The sequence below is a fragment of the Dermacentor andersoni genome, chromosome 4 (genome assembly GCF_023375885.2).
Source record: "Dermacentor andersoni chromosome 4, qqDerAnde1_hic_scaffold, whole genome shotgun sequence".
NCBI lineage: Eukaryota > Metazoa > Arthropoda > Arachnida > Ixodida > Ixodidae > Dermacentor > Dermacentor andersoni.
In genome coordinates, this window is record NC_092817.1 from 41,692,211 (window position 1) to 41,709,481 (window position 17,271).

General features: G+C 50.6%; 1 protein-coding gene across 3 annotated transcripts in view; it reads left to right on the forward strand.

The window, feature by feature from the left end:
- Positions 1–17,271, forward strand: part of LOC126536992 (uncharacterized) — a 426,514-nt gene that overhangs the window by 186,677 nt on the left and 222,566 nt on the right. For all 3 annotated transcript variants that reach the window (XM_055073633.2, XM_055073634.2, XM_050184076.3), the window contains one exon: positions 2,861–3,104. In XM_055073633.2, the coding sequence (XP_054929608.2) occupies positions 2,971–3,104 (134 nt within the window). In that variant the 5' untranslated portion in view covers positions 2,861–2,970. The remainder of the gene's footprint in view (positions 1–2,860; positions 3,105–17,271) is intronic.

Consider the following 17,271-nt stretch of genomic DNA (forward strand, 5'->3'; position numbering starts at 1 on the left):
TAAAACTGCTACCGTTACTACGCGTATAGCTAGCTGTCCACTAATTTGCGATCGCAGTCGATAACTCGCCTTTCGGGCTGTCAGAGTTGTCGGACTATCTCGCCGCTGCCACCATTTGAAGGAGATGAAGTTCGTAGACAGGAACTCGGTGAACAGGATTTATTTACATATTAACAGTTTAAGCAGGATACATTGGCAGACTAGAGCGACTCCCATATGGAGCCCGCAAAACTAACATACAGCAAACAGGTTACGAGCACACAGCTCACTAGTACATTTCTAGTATGACAGAGCACTCAGCTCCCGACAACGAGCACGACACGAGCACACCCTAGCAGCCGGCAAACGCTGCTTATAAGCTCTCCGCTTGACGTCATAGTTCGACGTCATCGTTCGGCGGGGACGGAGCAGGAATGGTCGGGAAGGTTCGTCCAAGCATTGTAAACTTGCCGCCGCCCCGCACTAAGGCTCCGGAGTCAACGACCGAGGGCTTCGTAGAACTGTGCTCCGTCTCGGGTGGCGCGGCGGAGTACCACATTCCTGAGCTGACCGCGCGCCACGTGGCCGCCGGTCATCCGCAGTTCTCGGTACCGCCCAGCTTTCAGTGCCGACGTCAGAGGGCTTCGTAGAACTGCTTTGTCCCGGGTGGCTCGGCCAAGTACCAATTTCCGGAGTTGATCGCGCGCCACGTGGCTGCCGGCCGACCGCAGTTCTCGGAAGGGCACCCCGACTGGTGGGCTTGGAACACGTGCAGCGGGCTGAAAGCTGGCACGTTGCCACCCCGTATGGCCATTCTTAACAGGGCGAAACTGCGACTTTTTTCGAAACCGATTTCGCCTTCCCACGCCTGCACTAAAATGACACCTATACTGAGTTCATTTGGCACGCCAACGTTTATATCGCTAGAAATGTTTTGAGTTCTAAGAGCCGTCATCGTGTTTTGTATGTCACGCGCGATTGTTTAGCGCATGCATGTTGCCGTCTAGAGGTCCGCTTCTTCTCTAGCGAAAAATTGTAGTAGGCCTAGTTGATGTCCGCACGTTTTCGGCCATGTGAAAATTTCCAGCAGTTATATATCCACCGCCGCGATGGTATAGCACCACGTCATTTGTAGAACGTAAGCTCAAATTACCAGGTTCGGTTCGGCCGTCGATCCTCATGGCGCGGAGCAGTTCGCAGTGGATGCTGAATTAGTGTGTAGAATTCATCTACGTTTGGCGATAGAAGGCGAATATTGTCACGAAACTGAAAGGGCTGGCATTGTCGGTCGGACAACACGACAGCGACGAAACTGCCATAATCACGCGAGAGCCTTGCGTTCGTTGCGGCTGCTTGGTGTTTGTTGTAACCTTGTATATAGTTCAGGGAAAACACGGGGAATGCGGGAGATGGAAATTCAAGACGATGAGCAAAACGGGAACGTGTATATAGTTGTAATTTGTTAATACGCGCTATCCCCGTAAACTTCTTTTAATGCACATTGATAGTAAGGGGGTGTCGATTATACCTGCATTGGAAATAAAGCTTCGTTTTCCCACCTGTATAGTATTATGCACTCACCCTCCTTGTGGTATATTGATGGCCTCTGCGTGATACCCGAGCTGCGACTTCGAAGGACATAAAGAGTAGCATAGTTATTTGATTCTTGCATAGAACTCTTGCCCTGAGCTTCGTATCCTGGGTTAGAACTAGCCACCCAGATAGATGTGATCGGGCCGCAGTTAGTAGAAGCCATCTGAATATTGCCGTCTCCAAATGGTACCTTTAAATAAAGTTAAGTTCTGGGACGCCGCCAACCCCGGGCGATTTACCGTCAGCTCATTTTTATATATAAATATTGCTCGTGCTCCTGGGGTATTACGCGCCCAAACTGGGGTTTTACATGCCAAAAGCACGGTCTGATTGTGAGGCACGCTGTAGTGAAGGACTCCGGATTAATTTGGACCACCTCAGGTTATTGAACGTGCACTCTCAATTCACGGTACGCGAGCGGGGTTCTTTTTTTTTTTTTTTACATTTTAATCTCATCGATGTGCAGCCGGAATGCGATCTCGCGACCTCGTGCTTAGCAGCGCAACATGATAGCCGCTAGGCCACCACGGTGGGTTCAAATGGCAGTTTTGCTTATCGTTATCGTAGTCTTAGATAGAGGACGTCCGCCTTTTCCATTAGTGCCGCAAGGAAACGCGCCTTGAGCAGGAACAGGGTTGTGTGGACGACAAACATCGACGATGTTCCACGTGCACTCAACGGTGCGTGATGTGCAAGCCCGTGATCCAGCTACCGTACGTTTTGTGTTTCCGCTTAGCGCGATATCTGTTTGTCGTGCACTTTACGTGCTCGTGTTGGATTGACGAATGACTGGTGGCGTGCTTTATAACATTGGATTGGCTCGCTGTCGTATCCATGAGTGGCGAATGAATGATTTATTCGGACGTAGTCGGGAATATTGGCAATGGTTGTGTGTAATTTTATCTGTAATATGTCAAATATTACCTGTTTGCCATATCCAATGCTCCTGCGCGCGCCGTCTGCCACCGACGGTTGGAGTGCAGCGGCTTCTTCTCTCTCTCTCTATTTTTTTTCAGGAGTAACGCTAGTATTTGCGCTTACAACTAGTTCCCGCTAATACTATTTTCCCGGACACTCCCTGATTGGAGATTTTTTTTCATTTCTGAGCCTATCTATGGCACTGGCATCTGCCTATGGCGATGGTGGTTTCTGACTAGATGCGTATGCAAAAGAAATGTTCTGGCAAACCGAGTGTGGTTAACATTCTACCGACCATCTTACTTAGACATTTGACAACGTCTCTTGTACTTGCACTGCGAATGACGGCGGCTCCCTTTTCTCTCTACAGATGGCGCGCGCGGGGTCTTGTCGGTGAGCAGCGTTCATCGAGTATGAAGGGTCCCTTGGTGCCGCGTTGATGGTGCAGCGGGGCATCTGCTCCGGTGCGGCGGTGACGTCATGAATGACGCCGCGGATGACGAAGGGGGCGCCGCCGTTGACGCGATCGCCCTCTACCTGGCCCAGCTGAACCAGCGCATCCGGCGAGGATGCACGGCCCACGTGGACCCGGCGGGGCGCATTTACTACATGAAGTGAGTACCCGTCGCCGTTACCGCGTCATCGATCAATTTGATCGACAGTGCGTCGTTGATGCATGAACCAGAGACACTCATATGCGTCGCGAAAGTGCCGTCGCGAATGTGCCGCTCTACGTTGACGAAAAGGATTCTCCAGACTTCTCCATCGCTGGTGGATTCGAGCCCACGTCACAAGGGTTCTTCAAGCACAGCAGCCCGACGCTTTAGCAGGCTGCGCCGCGAATGCACTTGGGTATACGTGCGGCTTTTCAACAAACTGTGTTGCGTGCCAACGTTTTAGCCGGCTTTGCCATGAATGCACCGGATATGTGCCGCCCTTCGGTGAACTTCTCGCCAACTTGGGTCTCTGAGTATGTGTCGCTTGTTGTGCGGCAAGTGAGGGAACAATTTTAAGCGTTCGCAGCCACGAGCGAGCCACGCAGTTCGTTTAGGAGGCCACGTGTGGACGTCATCGGCAACGCCACTAGATGGTGCAGCGTGTCCTGAAAGAACCGCGAGAGAGGAGCCTGGCTGCCGCGTTAAGGCTGTTCCACATGTAATGACTGGAGCGAAAAAAATTAGTCGCTGCCGCTCCACGTGGTTAAACGATTTCGCTGCCAGCTTTCACACGCGTCAGCGACGGCGCGATTTCTATCATGAGCGACGCTTAAGCTTGAACCTTGCTCTCAATGTGTTCACGCATCTATTCTTACAATAAAACAACACAGAAACCGGTAATACGTTTGAATGTTGTTTCTCATTTAAAAATAGAATAAGTAGTATGTTTTGTGGTCGTTAATAGTTCTACATTTACGATTGCGTTGTGCTCAAGCAGCTGCGGAGACGTCGGCACAACGCGTCGTGACGTAAACGTCAGCTCAGCAAAAAAGCCCAATTTCGACGGCCCTTGCTTTCGGCCCATTCAAAATTGCGCCGATCGCTGTGACTTTGCGAAGGCGCGACCAATTTGGCGGAACCCAGTCGCCGAGGGCTGCGACTATCGCGGCAGTCGCGGAGCGACAGAAATCGCGGTGCCGCTGGGTGAAAGCCGCGCCATGTGAAACAGCTTTCACGCATTCGTCAGCGTTCGCACGCACCGACGCGCCATGCATTTTGGAGGCCACGCGCAGGCTTTGCGGCGGCCCCGCTAGATGGCGCCGAGTGTTCTTAGGGAAACGCACAAGACAGGACCCGCTGCAGCACACGCCTCATAGATAAGTTTTTTCGACAGTGACAATACGTCGCGTCGCTAAATATAGCCACTGCTAAACGCTTCACCGTCGGCAGTTATCGTGAGATGGATTGTGCCGGTCTTTTTCCTGCATATGAGGGGTGGTTGGGGAGCAGTCGTGCTTTTTCTCGTTTGCTACAGCGATATAGTTGCAGGAATGCTTTAGCTGTCACTGGCCACTGTTCGCCGAACTGCGTCGACATTTCGTACTATAAGGATAAGCAGCAATGTTGCTGGTTTTCACGTCCCGGCGTTTATTGTGAAGAGCTTTTTTCGGAGGAGACCAGTTGTCGCGACGTTGTTCAAGCCATAGCTACCGCATTGCACGCCTACAGCCCGTAGGATAGTTGTCACTTGATACCGACGTACATTCTTCCAGCGCTAGGAGGCAGAAAAATATTGGAATAGGCTGGTTGGTTCATAATGAACCGAAGCAATACCGAGGACAGAAGGTCACGCACAGCACTTGTCCTGTTTTTATGCGTGGTTTGTTCTGTGCTCGTCTTGTTAGCGCTGAGAAACAAAAACCGTCATTCCCGGAAGCACGTTGCTCGCGCTGGCTCCGCGGCTCACGAAGCCCCGATGTGCCGACCCAGTAACGCTTTTCAGCAACATCTCTCCACTCTACGTTTGCCGCATAGGGAAGCTCTTACACTGTTTGCAACTATTCCGGTAGTGCAGTGGCCCGCCATTTAAGCTGCCAACAGCCGCGCTAAACGCAAGGAAACTCGCCTCGGTGAAAGCCTCGACGAACGGACGGCTTCGGGTGCGTGCATACGATAAGTGGTGGCGAGGTCAAGATAGCGCCATTCATCGCCGCCGGAGCCCTCCCCCCCTCCCCCTCCCCGCGTGTGTGTGTGTGCGCGCGGGCACCCCGTGAGACGGGGCGCATGCCGCGGTAGGAGGGAGGGCTACGGACGCCCGCTTCAGGCGCGCGCGCCCTGAGATGCCTCTGCGCAGCCGGCGGCCCCTTTGACGCAGTGCAGGACGACGACGAGCAACTCGCTCGCGCTGCTGTATGCCGCGGCCGGTACGTGTATCGATCCCGCCTTTTGGAAGGCCCGAGCCGTCCCCGCGCGCGAGCCAAACCTGACCGCGCGCGGGTTCGCTCACGGAGTCGGGCGCGTGGGCAGCGGCTTGGTCCCGCCGCTTGTAGATGCGTGCAGCGCCTCCGCAACTTGGGCGAGCCGCGCTCGAGCGGGCTCGAACGGTGCTTCGTGGTGGAGCTCGCGGCGAGCTGCACTGATGGACGCTGGCATGCGTAACATGGCGGACGTAAGGAACTCACAGAAAACTTTAGCTTCGCGTGCGCAGGAGGCTTGCGCATATACTTAAAGATATTGCATGATATAGATGCTCTTGCTCAAAAGATATAGAATACGTTCTCGCGTCTCACGTATGCGCATGCAAAGTCCAGGCGCGATGGCGTTTCACGCCGTATATATACTTGCGTGAAGGGCTTTAACAACTTGTCACGTTCTACGTTTCCTTTCTTTTACGCCGTAACAGTGAACACATTTCATCTTTGTCCGTCCAACAGCGCGATCTCCCATGTGCGCGGTGGTGGTGTAATCCTCTCAGTGCGTGCTCTTGCCGAAACCGGCGCGCTTTGCTATTAACTATCACCGCTTAGCTTTGCGTGTCCGAACTGGACGACGTAGCGCTTGTCGAAACTATTCCGTCGGTAAATTTCCTGGGATTGCGCAGGGACCACACACGACATGCATCCACAAAATGACCCGGCACTAACTCGCCCAGCCTCGTCGTTTTGCTTTCTAGGAAGACGTCCAGCACATTGTTGACCAATTCCGAAGTGCGGGTATGAGCCATAATATGAAGCCATCATCATCAGAGAAGACTACATTTGTCTGTAGCGATGCTAGGATATGTGTAGCGTGCTTATGTATAATGTGTGTGTGTGCCTATACACGCTTGCCTTGCGGAAACTTGCGAGCAAAGAGACGTTGTCTCGACCCCATTTGAGAGACGGCTGCGGTGGCACACGTCGCAGCCCACGATGGATCGGTCACGGAACGTTAAGAAACAGGAGCAATTGTACATCGGCGCAGAGGCGATGAATTTTAAACTTGGAGATAGAGAGAGGCGATAAGTCCTATTTCTGCCGCAGTAAAGAAAACGTGATGAGACACCTAGTTTAATCGATCACCTCTAAAGCCAAGAACGAAGGACACTTCTAGTCGATGATTAATTCAGTGAATATACATGCGCTCATAGCGTATCATTTATTTATTTATTTATTTATTCTTATTGTTGTGGCCAAGCCAGCTCTTGTGGCGGGCATTGGGGCGTATTTTGTTTTCAGGCCTCGGCGCCAGCAGACGATGCGAACGGCGATGCGGCCGGTGCGTAGGAGCCCCAGGCACATGAGCGCCCGCGCCGATTTCGTTTTGCTGGCGCCCCACTGTGGCTCGGAGAGCAGCGCGTAGTTTACTGCAGTGAGAAAAGGTACACACTAGTGCGTGCGTGCGTGCGTGCGTGCGTGCGTGCGTGCGTGCATGCGTGCATGCGTGCGCGCGTGCGCGCGCGCATCTGTATGTCGACTCGTGAAGAAAACCGTCGCTGACGCGGGACATTCAGAAACCGAGAGTCTTGCCCACCGGGCTAAACACCCACGCTTGCATAGGGCGAATATATCGGAACGATATGAATGTGTTGTACCGCGTTGTCTGTGTTGTCACGCAACACAGACAGATAAGCAGTTAATAGATTGATAAGGAGTTATATGGGTCAGACCGCGGTTGATAATGGTTCGGCGCGGATGTATAAGGCGCTAAAGACCGATAAGGGATTGTAATGGTCGGAACAACTCTGATAAGGTTGATAAGGACTGATAAAGGTTGGATCGAGTCCGATAAGGGTTGATAAGGGTCTAATGATGTCCGATGAGGTTGATAAGGGTCAGAGCGATTCCGATAAGGTTGATAACGACCGATAAGTGTCGGTGGTCGATAAGGGTTGAATCGACTCCGATCAGATTGATAACGACCGATAAGGGCTGAGAAGTGTTTATACTGGTCCGATCAAGAGTCAAAAAAGATAAGACGGCCGATAAAGCATACGTTTAACTAAGCGTCTACTGCTACGTCAATCGCGGTAAACAACATACGATACGTCGTATGCGTAGAAAAGAGCAAGTGGCACGATGCTTACGCATTCTTAGACAGCTCCAGTAAGTTTCTGCATAATTTTGCTCATTGTGCTGAATCTCCAATCTTTAATTATTATTTTGACCCTACGGTCCGTTCAATTACACCGGACCACTCATTTCGAGGAGTTTAGACGGTAACTGCATAGTTTGATCGCGAGTGCGTCGAGGATGTTCAATTAGTCCTTTGAATTGAAAACAGCTTTCCCGCGTCTTGTTTGTTCTCTTTCTCTCGCTGAGCTTGTGGTGCCGTTCTTTTCCGAGCTGCATAGGCCGGGCGTTCTACCTGTCTTTTACGGTATCACTCTGTAATAATAAAAAAATAAAACAAGAAATCTCGCTTGCGCAGCTTCTGTTGCACCGTTGTGTGTTATAGCGACTTGTGTTTCGGGTGTCTCGTGCATCCAACGTGCGACCTGTATACTATATTGAAAGGTTACCTTACATAATTTTTTTTGAGATACTTATATTCAATGTTTACATGGGCCGCTTGGAACAACGTAAACCTTTGGAAATAGAAGAAAATGAAAAAGAAAAGCAATAAAGCGACACGTGTTTGTTCTCTCACGTCGAAGCACTTGAATACCGAGGCGACTACGCATCACCACCGAGTCTGAACAAACGGTTTACTGGCGCACGTGTATAGCTTAGTTCTTTAAGTGTCGTCTGGATGCTTTATATAGCATGTGGAAGTTCTTTTCGCTCGCCACGCGCGCGCGCGTGCTTGTGTGTGTGTGTGTGTGTGTGTGTGTTTGTTTGTGTGTGTTTGTGTGTGTTTGTGTTTGTGTGTGATCACTACATGACGCCTCAACGAAATCGCTTCTTGTCGCTGCAGTTTAATATATAACAGCACGTGCGATCTGGACAACACGTGATCCTTGCGTTGCCATAGCGGTGTGTCGTGCGCTGATATGAGCAGCCCACTGTTTTCAATTTTGCGTACGGTAGGATTCGGGGGTTGTGTTCTCGCCATCCGGCGTCACCCTGAGGGTTGCTCTCTAGCCTACGTCGCCTGTGCGTCTCGAAACGGATAGCTGGCCTACGCTACCGGGGCGCCTTGTCACACGGAGGACCCACGCCGTCCTCCGAACTTTCACGACGAGAGTTGCCAGCTTGGTGATGAGCTCGAGGTCGACAAGCTGAAGGATTGCAACAGGGGGTTTATTCTTATGACGGGGGAAAGGGGAAGGGCAGACTTATTTTTCAGGAAAAGGCATACTCGTTCTGGCCGGAGCACGGAGCGCAGTACAGTACGCCTATGACTGGGACACCACCAAGTCCCCCGTTGATCATGACCACCTTAATGATTCAGTTACGCAGTTCTGCGCGTGGTGCGATTCATGCAGACGAAGATAAACTTTAGCAAAACCGTTTTCGTGACGTGTTCTAGTAGAGCTTCACCTTCCATTTTTATTTACTCCTCTAACAGAGTAACACCGGTTGAATACAAGTTCGTGTGTGTTACTGTCACCAATAAACGTCAAAGCCCATTGATTCAATCTGCAATAAAGCGCTGAGGGAGCTCGGTTACTTACGGCGAACATTTAAGGGGACACCCAGTCACATTACTCTGTTATTATTTAAGTCCCTGATACAGCCAGTGTTGGAGTACGGTTTTGTTGTTCTATGTCCTCACAAGCATAACAAAATTAATCTTTTCTGACCACTTGAAATGAAGGCAACGCGCTTTATCTTTCACCACACCGACGGCGACTATTTTCCTTCCACAGTGTCGCTGAATCTAACCCCTTTCTCTCAGCGTCGGGATAACGAGACCTTAAAGAAACATTATAATACGTCGTCAAGTCTTCCTGCCGCCTGTCAAACAGCTTTTATACGTTCGCCAAGGAATCGTCAACTCGTAGTGACCATGAACTAACTAAACATTACACCTACATAACATTTGCACCAACAAACATATTCCAATTCAGCTCCTTTCCCTGCACAATTGTCTACCGCAAGATAACTTTGTGTTCACACATAGTGAGATGTAACCACTTTTTAGAAAATGTTTATTGCAGTTGCTTCAACCTTGCTTGATTTGTTTGCGACTGCATCGCTCTTTTCATTTCTGCCCTTCGCTTATCACCACTCTCGCGATAGCCCTGGCTCTACTGCAGCGCGTAAAAATAAAATAAAAACAAATAAAACATAGTAAACATTACTTCCCGTCCCAGCGGGCCTGTGTTGTATATGCATACATAACGCTGTCACATGTTGTAGCAATGTTTCCTCCTCTTGCTCGCGTTCTGAGCGCCGCTTGTGCGTACAGCGTTGCCGGCGCGTAGACGGCGCGTAGACGGCGGTGGCTTTCCGTGCCGTCGCTCTGTTGCACGCACACTCAGGAAGCGAGCGGTCGGCGCGTCGTGCACGTATAGACGCGCGACACGTTTCCTGCATTACAGCCAGCGTCGGCTGCAGGGTCTCCGCCGCTTCGCGCTCGTTGCGAAAGCCAGGCGCGCGCGGCTGCAGTGCGGCGGGCGGCCGCCGAGGAGACCGAGCTAGCGCCGGCAAACTGGCCTGTCTATCGTCGATGGCACTGTGCACGCTGTTCAGGTACTAAAGGAAGCTGGCTTCTCCGCACTGCGCGCATTCCCCGTCCATGTGTGCAACGTCGCGGGGAAACTGCGCACGTGTGCTCACGTCTTTTCCTTCTCGTTGTGTCCGTCGAGTGTGGGTCACCCTCTTTCCACACTGTACGTTACTCTGCTGCTCTGTTATACCCTTGCAAGTCTTACAGCTAACTGTATTTCAGGAGTAGCCGGTGGCCTTTCTTTTTTTTGGCGATGCTTACTTCTATCGTGTTCTTTCTTCGATTACTTATATGGGATCCAAGGGTTTTTATACGGTGCCGGCTGCTCCTGTTGACTGCGTTGCATTCTTGTAAACGTACACAATTTGCGCACCAATAAATCGGCCGACTTGGACAGTATATACCACGTGGAGAGGAAGCCCCTCTCTTATCAAACCTAACGCTCCTCGCCCCTGTGTATGCCGATGAACCTTATACGCAATGTGAAATAAGGCCTTATCACTGTCGTCGAAAGTTTAAGCGGTGCCTCCGAAGGCCGCACCTGGATGCTGAAGTTCGCAGTGACGAGGAGCTTTCCCAATTAGGTGCACACTGCCGTGATGTGCGCTGAGTGCATAAACGGACGACGACGACGACACGGGAAGAAGATCGCCGACAACGCATCGGCGCCAGACGCTCGTGCCGAGCCGAGTGAGGAAACAAAAGAAGCGGGCGTGGGAGGAGGCAGACGGCGAGCCTGCCAGACGTGGCGGTACGGAGAATATGATGTCCAGGGGGTGGGAGTTAGCGGCCTTCCGAGTTCCTGGCCAAGGGTTGCTGCAGGCCTGGGTACATGCATTTACTTAAGCTCCTGCCCGTAGCCCGCGGTTGGCAAACCTTATCGGGGCTCCGACTCGGGCAAAACCAGTGTATCCATCGCCGTGCCCAAGCACCGGCTGGAAATCGGAGTGGTTCCGCGTAACCCTGATGTCGACTGCCGCTGCCTCCTCGGGACTGCACAGGCGTCGAACCTCGCTACCAGCATTTCCGCAAGTCCCACAATATGCCCGCCTTCTGTATGAGGACTCGGTGGACGCCTTTTCAACTCGATAGCGTTAAGGAGCCCGTGCCGCAGAAATACCGGCGTCCCGCGTCGGCGTCGTTTCGGCAGAAAGGTTTACGCAAAGAATTTACTGAAGTAATTGAATTTCTCAAACTAAAATACGTGGAAAAATCGCTAGCTATGACTTACACACAACCTACAGACATGATAGCTCTCGGATTGTAATTTGACTATACGAGAAAACATAATTCTGTTACGCGAAAACAAAGAAACCCATTTTCCAGCGTTTCTACCATTCGCGGACCAGCCGCGGCGTCCACCATTTGCGCGCGCCTCCGCGCGGGTGTCTTGTGGGCCACGGAGCGGCGCGCTCGTTTCCTTGCAGTACCTACAGCTGGCGCTCGCCTCCTTCGCATCGCTGCTCACGCAAAAGGCCGCGTTTCTACCACAAAGCCCGCCTTCGTCCATAGCGTTCGCGGCCAGCGTTTCCCGGTAAACATTGCGGTTACATACTCTCCAGTTGCCGGGAGGCGTGACAAGCAGTCGGGGATCTCTGAATACTATTTTTTTTCCTCGCAGAATCGGCCCAACACGTGACCTCGGAGACTCGGCGTATTGGCCGAGAATGTTTGGTACCCGGTAGTATTCAATCGATGCGCACTTGTCCGGCCGCCCTGTCGCATACAGTTTCCTACAGTAATTACCAGAGGGAATTAGGCCTAGCGCTGCGATCGTTCAGCCACCATGGGAATGATGGTTAGTATATGGATTTGTCTTCGTGCTTGTGGAATCGGACGTCTTTGTGGCTTCATTTGTCACGCGCTATGTGCCTTCATTGGCTTAAATTTCAAAGCAATGTGTTGACCGTTTTTATTAAAGGCGCCGCCATATTGAGATCACAGCGCCGTCTATCGCCCGGCGCCATGCTGGTATGTGGGATCACGCTGGAGAGTTCAAGGCGCACGTGCTGTTGACGACGAGGGGCAAGTTTTCGTGCTTTCCCGAGAGGTGTCAACGATTTGTTTGGATTGAGAAACTTCATAGCGTGTCGTCACTAAGCTTTTAGCTTCGATATAGCCGCGGAATCAAACGGCGGCGGGCTTAGAGGCACTCCCGCAACTCTTCCCACGATCGAAATAGGAGGATAGTCAAGTTTGAACATTGTCGATACGTAACGTATACACGTAACGTGTTATTATTGTATGTCTAGCCTTGAACTCTGTTAAGGTATCCCTCTGGCGAGAACAATCAGATGTGTTTCGATGTGTCATGCGGTGTGCCGCACCAGGGTATACATCCCAATCCAGGTAACCGCGAAGCTCGGAGGAAACACGTTTTGCTAGCTTTCGTGCTCCTAAAATTTTCGCGGTACGATTTTCTAAACATTGTTCAGCTGGCAGCCGGGAATCAAGCTTTACAAAATAAGGAACTGTGAAATAACTCGATCGAAAGGGCCGTTAACGTGAATAGAATGAGCTGATGATAATGACCGCGAATATGCCACGATCAAGCAGACGCACGCGACGCGTTGAAAGATTATGCGCACTCTTAGGTCTCGAATGGTGCCTGTGCGTGCAAGGGCACCTCGCCTACTCGAGAGAGCCGAAAAACGAACAACTACTCATTGCAACAGCAACTTTGCTTTTTGCGGTAATACAGCGCGCGATGAGCGGCGTCGACAGCTTGCCGGCGAGATGCGGAAGCACGGGAGAAGCCATGCGAACTATAAGGCCGGCCAGCACGCGGTATGCATGCATTTGGTTACAGAAAGGGTGAGGAAAAAAACACCTTCAATTTTTTTAGTCGGCACGTACTGTTTTCATAACACGTCCTCGGTCAATTTCCGCCAGAACCATGGTTGCCAAGCACGATAATCTTAGCACACGTTTGAACAGAATAAGTTTAATATGCGTGCAGGAAGAAATGGTTAACTTCATCCACTCGCAATAGTTGACCGACTCGAATACGCACCTTTCTTTCATATCTCAGTTTGATCATAGGTGCCGAGTTCCGAGTTATTCGCCGAGCACTCACTGGGAACAAAACTCCGAACATACACGCGACGGCATCAAGTCCTTTCTGCCTATGCTGGCAATGCAAAGCGGACGCTTCTCTGCTGTTGCAGCCGCGGTGTCCACGAACTCGCCGCGGCTGAAGATGCACTTCCGAAAATTATTTTGCAACCGAATACAGCAGAGTGGTAGCCCATCGACCTTGAGTCATCTAACATCGCAGAAATCCCAGACAGAACATGTTAGAATGGCACTAATTGGCAATTAAGCCGCTACCTTTCCAAGCTGCCGCTGGGAGAAAACGTAATTTGCACATACCAGTGCGAGGAGCAGAGCGGCGCGGCGCGCTGGTTCGAGGCTACGTTCCTCATCGCCGATAAGGCGGTCTACACTTTCTTTAAAATGCAGAAAGCAGTAAGACTCTGCGAACACGCATAACCGCTGCGGTTTGCGGTGGTTCCGCTTATCCGTGCGTGATGGTTTCAATATCGGCATTCTGTGCTAGAGGTCCTGCGTTCGAACCCTTCCATCTGGCAATTTTAGTAACATTTAAGTTTTTTTTTGTTTTTGTTTTTTTACATAGCGTGGTACCTTGTTAAAAATGATCATCTGGCAAATTCACGAAGCCGTTTAAAGCCAGAAGGACGAAGTTTAGCCAAATCCATATACTAACTATCATTCCCGGACCACGCACGATGGCTGTATCGCCCTGCTTGCAGCTCTAGTAGTTTGTACAGCGCCACTGTTCCCTCAGGTAATTGCGTGAAGCTCTGTGCTCTGTCGTGGATCTGACTGCCGAGAGGGAGCACTAAAAGCTACCGCGCGCTGTGACATGACAATCGTGCGTTGGGCATATTCGTTTGGCCTCAATCGTGTTGCTCCAGTGCTCACTCTGTAGTTCTTTCTGTCCACTATGCCTCTTCCACGTGTGCTTATGAGAAAGCCTAATGGCGTTGTCCCCCCCCCCCCCCCCCCCTTGGTTTTATTGTTGTTGTTTTCTGGTGTCGCTATTCTATTTGCACGAGAGATTACCCGCGTTCCGTATTGAATATTTGCGTAGCTCGTTTGTGCATATAGATCCCGTTATTATATACTAAACACAGCGTTATATGACGACTGATTCGGCAGTTAATGCTCGCTCTGCTCATAAAAGTGCACACAGAGCATCGTCTTGGGGGATGCACCGTCATCATGATTTATGTTTCACAGCACCTTCCGCTTACAAAACCATGTTCATGTCTTGCGATAAGTGTGACGAGGGGTTAAGCAGACGCTAAAAAAAGAAAGCAAGCTCGGTGCTTTTAGTAGACGCGTGAAAATAACATTCGAGCACGAGTGCTACAGGTGTGACTGGCAGGTTTTTTGAGAGGAAAGTAAATTACTCTCTTTTAATTTTCGCCCTCACCGGAAATGTTATTCTGAGAAAAACCATCGCGAGTGTTGTTTCCATTCTTTAGTCATTAAGGATTACCACCAAGTCTGCGCCAAGTTTCCGGCGCTTAAGCGCTATAAAACGTCTAATTTACGTAATTTCTGCGGAAACTGACTTTATGCTTCGATATTCTTTTTCCTGGTGCGTGGCGTTCCAAGCTGCCTTCAAATACTATATACTATTTTATAGGAAGGAACCCAATTTCGCCAAGTAAGTTGGGAGTGCGCCTATTTTTCTCTTACATATCTGTTTCTTTTTCTTTTACATATCTGTCTCTATTTTTCTTTTTCTTTTTCTCTCTCCTTTCAATTCCTGCCGGAAGCGCTTGACCCTCTTACGTAGTTTACGTACAGTGGTTGCAGCGCGTCGCTGGGGCCTCTGTACGAAGGAACGGACTCAGCTCCCGCATGCGTGGCTTCTGAATCATGTAGAGGATGTACATAGACCATTTTTTTAGTAGAGAAGGATCTCCGCCATGTTTCGACGTCGAGCCACTCTCGTTGAGCCACGTCGGTCCATTAATGTTGCAAGTTCAATTACTCGGAGTGGCGGCTTTAAATTTGCTTTGCTTTGGGCGTTAGAGAAAGAGAGAGAGAGAGAGAGAAAGAAAGAAAGACGGCAAGAAAGTTTCGAAGCGCCGAGAAAAACACTAGTAAAGTGGCCAGCACAATATTTGCTCGAAGGGAGGGGGGGGGGGGGGGGGGGGGGCGCTGGAGCTTGAAAAACAATAAGGGAAGAAAACGAAAAATATTTTTTTCAGCAACACTTGGCCGGCAGCTTTCGTTACCTCAGCCGTCCCTGTTCCTTGGTCTTAGTGTTCGTTTCGGCAGTGTTTTAATTTCCGATGGCGTCGCTTCTGTCGAGCGGGACACGTGTGGTACCACTGCATACGCAAAGCCGACATTCCCGATTCCTCCCCCTTGCCCTTGTTCTTGTTTTCCGTTCTCATTTCTTTCCTTAACTTAAAGCACCAGAGCGCTCTCGGAATGTCGGAAGGAACCAAATGCGCGCAGGATCGCGGGCTTAAAAAGAATGAGAGAGAAGGAACAAGGCAATGTAACAAAATCGTTGCGCTGGTCGCGTTCGTCAGCAACGCGTACAACATGCCTCGGAATTCCAAATCAATCGGAGCTCGGGGGGAGCTTTGGAACTCCGTACTTTTGCATTGTTTCGCCCTGAATAAAATTTTCTCCGAGTTCTTCTTACATTTCTTTTGTCTTTATTTTGTTAGTCGTCTAGCCAGTATGGCACAGCTTGCTTTGTTCAGGCGGCAAATGCTGGAGAGGAGTTAGAGGGGGAGAGGGGGAAAGTAAAGCACGAGGGGGGAGGGCGGAGGGGTTCGGTTAGTGGCAGTGGGCGATGGTCACGCCATTACGGGACCGCCGCTGAATACGCGGGCACCGACAGACGCCAGGGCGGCAGTGGCAGCTTGCAACTTAATCGACGCTTTTCTGGCGCATTAATTAGTTGCCTCCGCCGGTATTTTCGGGGAAATAGTGGCAGAGGGCGCTCGGTTTTGCCTCACTGGCCCTCATTGTCCCTCATTGTCTTGTGCTTGCTCATTTCGCGTTGTAATACTTGTTGCTGTACGCTATCTCCTGGCCTTCTAATTCTCCGCTCCGCATTGCATCGTGTAGCGCGCCAATAACTCGCCGTGTCGTTCATCCAGGGGGGCTGCGAGAAAGAGAATGGCGCCGGATGACGCTATTTATTTTGCTGTCTCCCCCTCTCTCTTCCTTCAACTGCTTGCGCGAGTGCCGCGATCGACATCTTTTTGTTTATTTAATAATTGTTGTTTTCGTTAGCAAATTGGCTGCTTAAATCTTGACTTTAGAGAATGTGCAGAAACGTCGACGGAACTGGTGGCGTTCCGTGCTTTTCTGGCGTTTGATGAGGGCATGCTGCTGCTTCTCCTGAGGCTGAAGATTTCTTTCCTTCTGACAAAACTCTCGAAGGACATTTCAGTGGCATGCCGCGCCTGATTACCATTTTCCCTTCTTAACAAAAAAAATAATAATAATTAACAAATACACAAGAAAAAAAAAGAAAAGGAGAAAAGAAAACTCCGCGCGACGCGCCCAGCGCTGCGGAGCCAGAAGTCGACTTACAGGGCGAGACGCCCAATTTGCGTCGACGTCCCCCCCCCCACCGTGCTTGTTTTACAGCGACGCTCTGAACATCTAGTTGGTCGGGATGTTTCGGGCCCGCAGGCGTGGTGCTCACTCAAAAACAAACGGCAGCTGGAAGCGTTCGCGTTTGATTTTACATGTGACAGAATTATATTTTCTGGTACTTTCCGATTTTTTCTGACGCATTTTATTTTGGGAAATTCATTTACTTCAACGTCGCACTTGCGCTTAGGCGGAGGGCCTACAAGAATCGGAATGTATGCTCTGCTAAGGCTACCGCCGCCTAGCGGCCGCGGTCACAAAGGCGGACCTGAGACGACAGCTGAAACGGCGGCTGAAAAAAGGGTATTGTCTTTCGGTTGCCGCGTAACAGATTTACGTTTTCTCGAATATTCGAATAACACTCCGAAGCTATCGTGTCTGCAGCTTGCGTGTAAAGTCGTATACATTGCGATTTTGTTTTTCTGCCGGAATTTACCTTTAAACATTTATTTAGTTTAGTAATGCAGTTACGCTGGGCGGAGTGCCTGGAAGATGCGTGCTGCACTTTCGCACACGTGCGTGCACGCCTGTCGTGCGTCGCTTGTGGTTGTGGTGCTTGCGTAACGTCGGCAGCAACTTCGCTGTACATCCACTT